Here is a 13,402-nt window from a genome sequence, read left to right as displayed (position 1 = left end):
CCTTCTTCCCTGCATTGTTGACCGGTCAGAGCAGCAGCAGCTACATCCCCCGTCAGAGCCATCAAGCGGATGGGGCCCAAGCCGGGCAAGGGCTTCTTTCCAGCCGTCCCGGGGCTGTCTCCGCCCACACCGATGGGGCTCTGTGACCAGTTTGTCATGATGCAGGACAGCCGGCAGGCTATGGCTCCCCATGCGCTCGCTGGCCTCTGTGTGCAGGGGCCAATGGTGTCAGGCAGCAGATCCGGAAGTGAAAGTGTGCTGTCCATCCTCGCGCTAGTGGGGGTGGCGGCAGGGTAAGGCAGGATCTGGCATGCGCCCACCCTTTGCCAGTGCTGCCTCACATTGTCCCATGTGCGCCTCCGGGATGTGCATGCTGGATGATGCAGGGTGACAGCAGGGAGGGGTGGGTGTGTGCCACACCTCATCTTCCCCCACCAGCGTGAGTATGGGCGGCACAGCTTCACTTTCAGATCTGGTGCTAGGCGGGCCTGGTGATGCAGGGATCACCACCACCGCTTCCTGCCTAGCCCCACATGTTGCCCAGGCGCCGCTGTCCCATGAGGCTGGGCAGCCAGTGTGCAAGATCCGGTGCCTCGTCAGGCTGCTGAGGCAGGGCCAGCTGCAGCCAGCGAGCAGCCAAGACAATTCCAGACACCCAATCGCCCCTCCCCCGCCTCCTGCTTCCCTGTGTGGTTGCCCTGCCAAGGGGCTCAGAGCAGCAGGAGAAGCAGCAGCAGCCCCCGCCCCCTGTCAGAGCCACCATGTAGACAGGACCCACACCAGGTGAGAGCTCCTTTCCGGCCGTCCTGGGGCTGTCTGCACCCACGCTGATAGGGCTGCACTGCAGAAGGGAGATGGCGGCTCTGATTCCCCCCTCCTGGTCACCCTCCCAGCCCCCTGCCTGGTGTCCCTTCTATGCAATCCTATGTCACCGCAGTGTGGATGAAAGGCTCAGCCGGCGGGGGGGCAGCTTTCCTCCATGGAGGTATCCTGGCTCTCCACCCCCCAGCCAGACCCCCTCACCTTCCCCCAGCCAGGACCTGATGACCCCCCACCCTCCTGCACCCACCCCAGTCCGAGACTCCTGCAGTCCCCTACCATATCCTTTTGCCACCCCAGCTGGGACCTCCAGCATTTCTGCAACCGGGACCTCCTGCCCCCCCCAGCTGACCCCCCCCGAGCAGCCCAGCATGACCAAGATGGAGGGAAGGTGAGGCACAGCACAGGTTGTTAAATGATTTGAAACCCACCACTGGTCGCTTCCAAAGGCCGCTCATTCACTCTCCTGCCAAAACCTGCTCCTTTTATAGGTTTCCCTCATCCCGCCCAGCTCTCACAGCTGTTCCTGGACTCTTCATGTGTGGAGAGGAGGAGGGGAGCAGCCTGACCCTGCGTCCCTGTTTCTGTGGCAATGGTGCGCATCCCGACAGAGATGGCTCTGCATGCCACCTGTGGCATGCGTGCCATAGGTTTGCCACCATGGCTATATGTCATTGATCTTACTATCCAGAGCAATTCTAGGTGCCTTAATTTCTGCTTATGGTGTTGGCATAAATTGCAAGTCTGTGCAGATCTGCAGAGGAATGCCTCCATGTTAGCTATCAGTGCACTGACATCTTTATCATATTGATGCACTATTGATGCAACTCAGGGTTCATATTAGTATGAGGATGTGATTTTGGATCCAGAAGCATGGATAGTTCCTGTTACACTGTAGGATTGTTATATTGCAATTAAAGTGTGAGCAGCAGCCATAGCTCATCCTTATCCAGGTTCAGAAGTTAAGCGGTTCAAATTAGGTTAGTGCTTGGAGAGACACTTTAGGGAAGTGGCCCCCAACTTTTTGGACACCAGGAACCGGTTCCATGAAGAGAGGTTTTTTCATGGACCAGAGGGGGCATGGTTCCGTGTGCTGCCTGCATCCCGTGGATGGGGCTTCATTTGTTTGCGTGACCCGCTTTCTAGCATGCTGCAGACCGGTGCCAATCCACAGATTGGGTGTTGGGGACTCCTGTTTTAGGGAATTCCAGAGAAAAAAAGTTAACTAAGAAATTGAAAAGAAAATCTCCTGTTTTCAAGAAAACTAAACAAACTTTTTCAGAATCACTGGGGCTTCAACTTGCCTTGAAGAAGACTATTTTATAATACTTGGCAATAAATATAAACGTATATTTTGTAATCATATTAATATTATCTTCATTTTTTTCATTTAGGAGAAGAACTGGCTATGCTAGAAGATATGAGTGTGGGAATAACGGACTTGAGAAATGTAACATTTAAAGTAACTCAGGCCACCTCCAGTGCATTTGCTGATATGCTGCCAGTCATTACAGGAAATCGGTAAAAAATTGGAGTAGGGATGGAGAGGGGAGGTTGGGGAAGGGAAAGATTGGGGAAATGTATTCCCTAACAGGAAACATTTTAGAACATGTGCCAGTTAATAGGTTGTTTATACTAATGTGCTGCTCTTGTGCAACATGGTAAACGCTAATTGACCATCTGTTTTACTTATGTAAGATAAAAATACAAGCCATATTATCATTTTTTAAATTATGAATTAAGCTCTCAGATAAGGATTTGTAGAAGTAATAGATACAACATAGAGAACAAATGTGGTGTCTTCAGTATCCTGAGGAGGAAATGTAATTTTCTCACACAAAATTTTAGAACTAACATATGTAGTCCAGCGCTTCTCAACCTCAGCAATTCTAAGAGATCTACACTTCAGCTCCAAGAATTTCCCAGCCAGTATGATCTAGCCCAGGGGTAGGCAACTGTGGCTCTTTTATGACTCGTGGACTTCAACTCCCAGAATTCCTGAGCCAGCTAGCTAACTAAGCAGAAAGAGTTGGGAAATTCATGTTATAATAGTCAAAGGAGGAATAGAAGTGAGTTTTCATGTAGATTTAAAGTTGGCCTGATTTGACCTTGTCTGGGCACATGTAACTATAATATTGTGGTAGTTAATGTATCCACTCATTATGAGCAAAGTGCTAATTAATAGGTTGTTTATATCATTGTGCTTTTCTTGTGCAGCATGGTTTGTTAAGCTAAGACTCTTGGGCTGATAATGACATTCAAGCCAGGTCTTTAGAATCTCCTATTATACTGTATTTCATTGTTTTCTGAAAACTGCCAAAAATGGAAATGCTTAGAGTGCTTAGAGTTTTGATTTTAGTTACTTTTAGCAATCTCTGACATAGCAACATACTGTATGCCTTAAATATTTTTTTAAAAGTGGGCTTTCTGAAAATATTACTATTGCTTGATTAGCTTCAACTGTCTTGTCTAAATAAGGGATGGATTTAATGTGAGGATTCCACTACCAAGCACCTTGTTCGATGCCTTGCCCCGTGAAATCCAGAGTGGCATGTTGCTGAGAGTTCAACCAGTCCTCTTCAACGTGGGAATCAATGAACAGCAAACTTTAGCAGAGAAGTACATATACCTACACATTCTCTTTTCTAATTTTCCATGTTTAACAGAAGACAGATGAATTGGTTTCCTCCTCCTAGATATATACTGAATGACTTTCCAAGTGGTTATTTAAAGGGTAGCTCAGTAAGAAGTTGAATGACATGAAACCCTTTTTGGAATCAGTAGCTATATTTCTAGTGGTTACATCGATTTCTACTCTTTATGGTCTGCTGATATTATATTTAAAATTAGTTGCAGGCTTGGCCTCGTGAGATACCTTGAGGCATTTACAATATTATCCAGTAGATCATGCAGAAGTCCAAATTCAAAAGGCAATATGTGATTTGGGCATGCACAGAGACAGTGGAGGACAGGGAGGCCTGGTGCGCTGTACTCCATGGGATGGCATGGAGTCGGGCATGACTTAGTGACTGAACAACAACAAATGGATGCCTATTTATATGGAGAACAAATAAGATGTCTTTTTGCCAAGAATATTTCTTAGCTGTAAAGGGCAACCATGCAACTCCAGGAAAGTCACAGATGCTTTAAAGTGTTCCCATATATGTCCAGACTCCTTTTGTCCTTTGAATCAGAAACACTGAAGAGTTTAATACCTGGTGCTTGCCACTTCAAAGAAACTATAGCAAAACCTAAGATAGAAGAATCCATTGTATTGCTTTGATGGCTCTAATAAGATTATATCAGAATCTGTATTTTGAGCTCCTTATGTTAAGGAAACAGTAAACAAACTATTAAATGGAGTACCTGTTCCTTTATATTATTACAAGAAATCAAGTTTTTCTTGATAAGCCTGCAGAGTCTATGCCTATGGCATTTGAAATTGATTAATCTCCTTAAATACTTTTACTACTGGATTTTAGGGCAAAGTTCTCATAAAACTATAGAATAACTAAACAGAGTAATTAAAAATTAGTATCACAATAATTTTTAAAACCTATTTTAAAACTTCTATAAATGAGTTAGCTTGTCTGTTTTCTGTTTAAGGCAAGTGTTAAAATATTAATAAATGAAATGAAAAATAAAAATTGAAAGCTTGCAGATGTTCTCCCATCTTTTTTTGGAAGCTCTTTTAATATGGCCCTTTAAATTTTTAAAGGTTTGGCGATACCTCCTTGCAGGAAATTATTAACATGGAAAGCTTAGTACGGTTGAATTCCTACTTTGAGCAGTTCAAAGAAGTTTTGCCTGAAGACTGTAAGTGTGAATTACAGATGTTTGTATTTGACACAGTTTAAATCAAGCAAAGATCTGCTTTTATATGATGAATCTAACAAAACAATGAAAAATCAGTAGCTATATCTCTTGAATACATTGAGGTTTCTTTAATCTCAGTTAATGTATTCAGTTGGGTTTGGTAAAAGGGAACAGTATTAACTTCCCGTGGGACAGTCCTTACAACCTGATATTGAAGTGTTTGTGTGGCCATAGACACATGTAGATGCCAAGAGTACCCAAAATACAATTCCAGTTGAAGTTGATTGATTGATATGCATCATCAGCTCATTGCTTAGTGACCACATAGATATTTTCCATCACAATCTATTTTTCTAACCTGGTCTTTTAATTTGTCCAGTGCTGCACTTATTGCCACAGCAATGGTGTCTACCTAACTGCTGATGGTCATTCTTGTCTCTTTCCTTCACCTTTCCCAGTGTTAGAGCCTTCTTCAGAAAGCTCTAATTCTTCTCAAAATATCTAGTGTAGGATAATTTGAGCCTAGTTAAGTATGCCTTGAGTGAGAACCTAGGGTTGATTTTTTCCAATGATCTGTTAGTTTGATTTCTTGGCTGCCCATGATATTCTCAGGAATCTTCAACAACACCAAATTTTAAAAGCATCAACTTCTTCTTATTCTACTTTTTCATAGTCCAACTTTCATTTTTATGGAGAATACCATGGCCTGCATGATTCTGATTTTTGTAGGTCACTTTGACAGTCATAGCATTTGAACATCTTTTTCAAGTCTTTCTACTTACTGAAATAAGAAGTATAACTCTAGTTTTTGTTTAAATAGCTGGCAATCTGCTTCCTGCAATGATGGTGACATCACATTTATGAGACTAAATCAATTCTATGCGCAGTTGTGAATAAGAAAAGGGATATTCATTCTGATTTTAGCAAGGAACTTACATTTTAGAATACAAGACTTCCCTTTCACTATTGCTGCTTATTTTTTACCAAAACTCTTTTTCCTATCTGCTCCCTCAAAAAAGAATGCAACCATTATAAAATAGTGCTCATGACCCTCATAGAAGGTCCCCAGAAATCTGAAGGAATCTAGTAGTACTTTTTCCAACTACACATTTTATTAAAAAGCATCAATTTTCATGCAGCTCACCGTATCAGATGCAACATATCAGTTGATGTGGCGTGTAAGAATCGCTTCTGGATTCCTAAGTAGAGAATATTGTATGATCCATAGATTTTATGTATTCTAGTTCAGATTTCCTAAGTTCTGCTAAATTTCTATGGTTTTGCTAAAAACATAACTCAAGCATCACACTCAGTCATTTGGCAAAGAAAGGCTCCTGGCCATTTGTTTTTGCCAAGAGTATACTTTACTGAAGCTTAAGTGATTATAGAAGCAGAAAAAGCTAAATCTGAGGTTTTCCTAGGGAAACAATACAAAGTAAATTTTCCTCCACCCCCACCCCCAGCCATCCCCCACTTACTATATCTGTAAATGTCCAGTTAGGTGCTTGCATATTGTTTAGGAAACAGGTTCTCTGTTCCCAGCTCTGCATACTTTGGCTGGCTGAAGCTTCTCACAAAGCTCAGCTGGGCTTCCATTCTCCCCTCTTCTTTCTCTTTATATTCCAATCTTTCCAATCAATTCTTCTCCCCCCCCCCTCAATTGTTAATCTCAGGCTGTCAACTGAAGCTTGGATAGGAGAGATGCAGCCAAGACAATAGCTATCTGTTGCTAACCTTAACCTATCCATTCCCAGGTAATATGTGCAGATTGATAGTATAGAAAACAAAATGCTCTTGGGTATTTGTTAAGTTGTGTTTATTTTTTTTTCTTCAGGTCTACCTCGATCTCGGAGTCAAACGTGCCTGCCTGAACTGTTGAGGTTCCTTGGACAGAATGTCCATGCAAGAAAAAATAAGAATGTTGATATTCTTTGGCAAGCTGCTGAGGTAGAATTAACTTAGTATGTTGTTACTTATCTCCCATGATAATGTTACGTCTTCAGAATAAGCAGCAGTGCAGAAAGCTGCAGATACCTGCATGTTCTCTGCCATTGTGCCATGTTGTTTTCTTGACCAAAAAGATGCAGAGCATTATTTATTTATTTATTTTTATTTTAATTCCATTTATATCCCGCCCTTCTCCGAAGACTCAGGGCGGCTTACAAGCTTAGCAGTAGTAAGTAACCAGTAACTTATAGTAACCAGATAGGCAGAAAAATGAATAAATGTTGAAATTTGGTTCTGTCATGGCATGATTCCTTCCAAGATTAGCAAAATTTTAGGTTCTGGGTACTGTTACATAAATTCAGTTTGGGCGTCAGAAAATAGAATCAAATTAAAAATCGCTACAATCTTGTAAGATTTTGACCATTTTTAATATTTCCAACTCATCAGAATTCTGGAGATTATTTAAAGGGCTTCAGGATTATATATGAGTTATCTGAAAAGGAAATATAACAGGACTAAATTTGATGTGAAGAAGAAGCCAGTAAAAAACAGATTAAGTCTAAAAATAGACTAGATAAGGTTGGGGCCCGCAGAAAAAATTATCCCAGTCTGTCCCAATGGGAAACTCAGTTGGGCAAAGCCTTGGAATGCTGATGACAGCTTCATCTGAGACCCTCCTGGTCATATGACCCACTGTGGAATTTATGCAGCTTGCTCTGTACTTTGCATTGCCTACATATACACAAATTACATATACACAAACCACAACACAAGCTAAGAAATATAGGAAAAGTAGAAACATGTTTAGACATTCGTGTATATAGGAAATGCATATGCACAACCTTTGGGGAAAAGGGCAGACTCATGCATACATATGCAGATGTAACCCATTACTTTATTACACAGAGATGAAGGCAAAAGCTCCAATGGTAACTGTTCATAAAGGAGTGGGAAGAATCCCAGAAGCCAGGCCTTTTCTACCTTCTTAATTTTTATGTTAAAAATGCATTTATTTATTTGATTATTTATATTCAACTTTTATTATTTTTACAAATAACTCAAGGTGGGAACATATCTAACACACCTTCCTCCTTCTATTTTCCCCACAACAACAGTCCCATGAGGTGGGTTGGGCTGAGAGAGAGAGTGACTGGCCCAAAGTCACCTAATTGGCTTCCATGGCTATGGCGGAACTAGAACTCACAGTCTCCTCCCTTAACCACTAAACCAAACTGGCTCTCCATATATCTCTCCATATACTATATTGTAATAGTGTAGTTTTTGTAGATACCATCAAGAATTGTTAGAAGTATTTCATTGGCAGCCCCTAATTTAAAAAGAAAATGCTGTTAAACTATTGACACTGTTGCCAGCTTGGCTGCCCTAGAAGAAGCCTGCCCATTTCTATGCTGCTGTTACCAGTTGCCTTGTTCTGCATAGAAATTGCAATGATGGGCACTGAGAATTGCTATACTATAGCTTGACCAGTGAGGTTCAGAAGGGAGTTAAAAATTTACAAGAAGCTGGGCGTGACATAGATGCATATAGAAAAAGGATGGTGCATGCATCATAGTGCATACCCACCACTCTGTAGATTTTGACATTGAAAACCTATATTCCATGGCTGAAGTAGGTAATCTGGGCTCTACAGATGCGGTTTTTTTGTTTGAGCGGCCGCAATAACTATGACATTATTGAAAATTGTCCTCCAATATCTGTAGAGCATATCTGTATCTAACTAAACTATTGAGAATAGATAAAAATGAGGAAGAAGGAGGAGGAGGGAGGAAGGAGAAGAAGATATTGAAGCGATAAATAGCTTTTGCAGATATGAAATCTGCCACAGACTAGGATTTGGTAGAGAAGTCTTGAAAGGCTTAAAAATATATTCAAATGCCATGATATGCCTATACCTACAACGATCAGAGTCATACAAGCCATGGTATTCCCTGTGTCACCCTGTGAAAGCAAAAGTTGGGATTTAAACAAGTAACATAGGTAGAATATTGCTACCCTTAAAACTTTGATTTTGGAGAAGATTCCTGCTAATGCTGTGGCAGCCAAGAAAACAAATCAATGGGTTACTGAACAAATCATCTCAGAGTTCTCACTTGAGACATAAATCACCTTGCTCAAATTCTCTACTTCAAACACCTTCTATGAAGACCCAGCTTTCTGGAAGAGGCTCTAATGCTGGGAAAGATGCAAGCAAAGAGAAGAACAGGGCAACCAGCAGCAAGGCATGATACAGGTCACATCAGCCTAGATATATCAGCTGGCAGGGACTAGGAGGCATGCCTTTTCTGCTATAACATATGTCATCTGGAAAGTTCTCCCTCCAGAAATAGAAAGTATGAATATATGAATGTATGTATGAATGAATACAGGTAGATGGACTTAGTTATAGAAATGAAGAGTGCACTATTGGGAGATTTGAAAGAATAGGCTAGAGATAGTTCATCACAGAAAAGATGTGGTTGCTAGGAGTCAAAAACAACTTGATGGACATAATCATACCTAAATAATTCAAGACTGACTATAAATTCTACATTTCTTGAATTCTAATCTCATCCCAGTGTTAGAAATGAGATTCTCCTAGTAATTCTAGAGTAATTCTGTATATTTTTTTTGTCCTGCATTACAGTGGAACTAATATCAAGCATTTTTTTTCCAGGTTTGTCGCAGACTAAATGGTGTTCGGTTTACAAGCTGTAAAAGTGCCAAGGATAGGACTGCCATGTCGGTGACCCTGGAGCAATGTCTCATACTGCAGCATGAACATGGAATGGCCCCACAGGTCTTCACTCAAGCCCTGGAGTGCATGAGGAGGTAAGAAGACCTAGATTGCTTGGGCTTACTTGTTTCTAATCCTGGAGCCCTGTAAACTGCAGATGAGTATTGAATACTATACGATTCAGCTTTTTCTTTACAAATATAACTGACATTGCTGAGCTTCTGAGATCCACTTCATGTAAATATGAAGTGCTTTTAATTCTGTGTGTGACCAGCCATACGCTAAATAAATAAATAAATTCTGAGATCCAGATTTTGGAATCATTTAAATCGTCTCCTTGGAATGGAGATATAAAGAAATTGCTAAGCATGTAGATCTTTCTGCTTTACTGCTGTGAAAGCTTCATAACTAACATTGTCAAGGCTTCTGTTTTCCTTAGAAGTGAAAATGCAGAAGTGTCAACTGAATTAAGGAGAAACATCTGCAGATTGCATTGGTTTCCTATGCTTACTCCTCAGACAATAGTTTGCCCCTTCAGTGAATTTCCATTATGAATGTTTCATGGTACAGCAACAACTCCATCACAACCTGCTGGCACACACCGTGGTCATATCAGTTTAATCTGCTTTCTGAAGTAGCTGACATGTTCACAAATTTCAGTTTCAGATTTAAATAAAAACCCAATACATTGTTTCAAGCACTGCTGAAAAGCTCCAGTTTTATGAAGCAAGAAAGGATAAGAAATCCAGATTTACTGTTTAATTGTAGTTTAACATGAGTATAGAGTTCTGCTTTCAACATTCACTTTTGCTGAATGTAAATGTTCTGTGTGTCTTCTCACAAGTTCTCACAAACATTCAATTCTCTTATCCTTTCTATATGTTTTTGCTATTTGATCCTTTCTAAACCTTCAATGGTTTATTATTTTTAAAACCTACTTGCAATGTCATCTTACTTTAGTAAATGTTTTCTAATTCCATGAATTCTATCTAGCAACTACATAATTCCACAAAATGCAGTTGCCATTGTTTCACATTGAGCCAGCAATATAAGAATATAGTATGTCTAATATAAGAGAAATTATTTTCAAGTTAATTCTTACCATTTCATTAATTATTCCTCTGATAACATTCACTACATTTTAATACAGTGATCTAATATGGATCACATCAAGGACCAGTTGCATTCAACAAACATTTAACTCATATCATCCTGAGAAAAATGTATTGTGTTGTTGTGCTTTGAGAATTTAGGAAATAAAACTTCATAGAATTGAGGCGAACCACACGGTAGACCTAATAGTAGGAGTTCTACATTTTGGCATTATTTTTCAATAAAACATTTTTTTCTGGCAATACAGACATTTCATTGATAATAAAAAAATTAAAATTGAAGCAAGGGAATACTCTTGTGTTGATCTGAATCTGAAAGAAGCTGTTTAGCAGTCAATATTTCTTCTGTAGGATGTTAATTTAACATCTTTTACTAAATTGTTATTTAAACAGATGCTAATTTTCTAAAACATTCATTGAAAACCTCAAAATAAATGTCTCATGTAATTCATCTTGCCTAAGATATTTCTCTACAGACCTAATTCTTCAATTTTTCCCCTGCCTTTTTGATACACATCTTTATTTCTGAAAACTTCAAATAACAAAGTGAATAAAGTCAGAATCAGGGTTCAGAGTAGAGGATAGATTTACTTTTTTAAACTTGTAAGCTCTCCACCCATTCTTAAAGTATATTTTAGGCTGGGAAATAGGACATCTATCTGGTTTATGATAGTTCTTAAGCCATTGAGCTAAAGCTATACATTTTAAGAAACAACTTACCTTTCTACTTCAGGGGGAAGAGGTTCTCTACATTAATAGTTGAATTAATTCAATATACCTGGCATTGAAGAATTCTTGAAAGGGTCAAATACCACAATGGTTATTCATGTTCGGTTTGCTTTTCAGAGTTCCCTTTCTTTGCAGCATGTGGAAAGCATGGCACAGCCGCATGGAACATCGCTTAGCCAAATGAGAAAAATGAACATGGAAAACCATTCTAGTTTGACATACATGTATTTATTTTCAGTAGATTACAGTATTCTTTCTTATTTTCTCTCTTTTATTCTCTTTCTCTCTCCTTTATTCTGTAATTGTGCCTTTTATTATTATTTTGAAAAATTGGCATATTTCCTTATTCTTTATCCTCACACATTCTACTTTATGTTGTGAATTCTTCAAAGTTTATTTTCTTCCCTCTTCCTCAACCCATTTTATTCTTTTTTATTTTGTCATCTTGATTCTCTTTTTATCTTTTGATACATATATTGCATGTCTGTGTTTTTTTTCTGTTTTTTTTTTTCTTTTCTCCCCAAATCTCTTCCTTTTCACAGTATTGGAACACGGGAGGTAGTCATCCAGAAGAACTTGTGTGGCCTGGTGCCCATCCGGGATTTCAGGCTAGATCCCAGTCTTCTTTACTCTATTCCTTTATTAGCTCTAAGCCCCAATTTACTGATTGTGTGGCTGTTTCTGAGCATTGCATACTTGGTGGCTAAATTACGTTGCAAATGAAGTAAAACAAACCGAGCAAAAATCCAGTAAAGTGCCAGAATATATATTGCCATCTCGTACCAATTTGTCAAAAAACGTCTCATAGCATTGTTGCCAAGAATAATGATTAGTATGCCTTACAATTTTGTTTCTATTGTACTGAACTTGTAAAATACACATCTGATTCTTTTATGAAAAGGAATTGTATTGTTTACACTGTCATTGAGCTTCCAGTGCTTGTAATGTAAGTCCAACAGCTGCCTGTTACCTCAGTAATTTGATCAATCTAAAGTTTAGTTTCTGTAATCATCTCTGTTAGGCATTCAAATCCACCTCCCCTCCATTTCTTTATAACTACATACAGCTTTGTTTCACATGTTTCTTGTTATTCAGAAAAAGAAACTATGTTTAAAAAAAATTCTAATGTTTTATATATCCTAAAAAAGTGTCAGTCTTGCTTTTCATATTTTAAGTGGTAAGGGAAAAAGGGGGGGCTTTGTAACATTTATTTACACATCTGTTTAAGGCATCTTTCTACTTTGATTTGCAAGCATCACTTCTACAGTGTTACAGTCATAAATACTTAAAACCATGGAGTTGGTTTTCTCATAAGTTAAAACTGTAGCAACAGATGATGCCCTTTAAAAATTAACTTGAAAGCAGTATGCTGCGGACAATACAGAGTCAGTATATTTATTTTATTTATTTATTTATTTATTTATTTATTTATTTATTTATTAATATTTCTATACCGCCCTTCTCCCGAAGGACTCAGGGCGGTGTACAGGGCAAGAATAAAACATAAAGTTACAAAAATTAAAAAGTTATTAAATACATGCCCATAAAAAACAATAAATACATTAATAAAACCCCCAATAAAATGATAATAAAAACCCCAGCAATCCCACCCTCAGGCCAGGCCAGCTTGTTCGAACAGGTATGTTTTCAGATCACGGCGAAAGGAGCGAAGATCCGGCGCCGTCCGGAGCTCAACCGGTAACTGGTTCCATAGCTCCGGAGCGCCCACAGAGAAAGATCTCCCCCTGGGGGCCACCAATCTACATTCTCTGACTGGTGGCACCCTGAGGAGTCCCTCTCTGTGGGAACGCACAGGGCGAAGGGAAGTTGACGCCGGCAGCAGGTGTTCCCTAAGGTACTCCGGCCCCCTGCCATGTAGGGCTTTAAATACCATAACTATATACTTACTTTCTTACTGCATCAAAAAAGAAAGAATATATAGAAAGAGTAAGCTTAACAATCATCTAATTCCATTCAAATCATTGGGAAAGTATTTTTATAATCTGTGTGATACAATGCTGTCACATGTTAATTAATATTTACATTAAATATTACCATAAAATGCACTAATAGCTATTTTAGGTTAATGTTAAATTTTAAATCTTAAGGCATATGAAAGATGCAAATGTATTTTACTGATATTCTGAATCCAATTTATAATAGAATTATATTAGTTTCTATCATTATAATATTTATTCACCTAAAACAAAGATGCTTATATTCCCAACCAGATAGCATTTATAAG

General features: G+C 39.2%; 1 protein-coding gene across 5 annotated transcripts in view; it reads left to right on the top strand.

The window, feature by feature from the left end:
• INPP4A (inositol polyphosphate-4-phosphatase type I A) overlaps nucleotides 1-12,193 on the top strand; it is a 127,354-nt gene extending 115,161 nt beyond the window's left edge. For 4 of the 5 annotated variants that reach the window (XM_083362475.1, XM_083362474.1, XM_083362476.1 and 1 more), the window contains 6 exons: nucleotides 2,214-2,340; nucleotides 3,298-3,438; nucleotides 4,538-4,635; nucleotides 6,470-6,582; nucleotides 9,257-9,411; nucleotides 11,275-11,631. In XM_083362475.1, the coding sequence (XP_083218601.1) occupies nucleotides 2,214-2,340; nucleotides 3,298-3,438; nucleotides 4,538-4,635; nucleotides 6,470-6,582; nucleotides 9,257-9,411; nucleotides 11,275-11,341 (701 nt within the window). In that variant the 3' untranslated portion in view covers nucleotides 11,342-11,631. Of the gene's footprint in view, nucleotides 1-2,213; nucleotides 2,341-3,297; nucleotides 3,439-4,537; nucleotides 4,636-6,469; nucleotides 6,583-9,256; nucleotides 9,412-11,274; nucleotides 11,632-11,699 lie in introns of those variants that run through there. The other variant, XM_083362477.1, reaches the window with a different exon arrangement.
• Nucleotides 12,194-13,402: the final 1,209 nt, after the last annotated feature.

The sequence above is a fragment of the Vipera ursinii genome (assembly GCF_947247035.1).
Source record: "Vipera ursinii genome assembly, chromosome: 4".
Classification (NCBI taxonomy): domain Eukaryota; kingdom Metazoa; phylum Chordata; class Lepidosauria; order Squamata; family Viperidae; genus Vipera; species Vipera ursinii.
The sequence above is the reverse complement of the archived record's forward strand: the minus strand, read 5'-3'. Positions and strand labels throughout refer to the sequence as shown.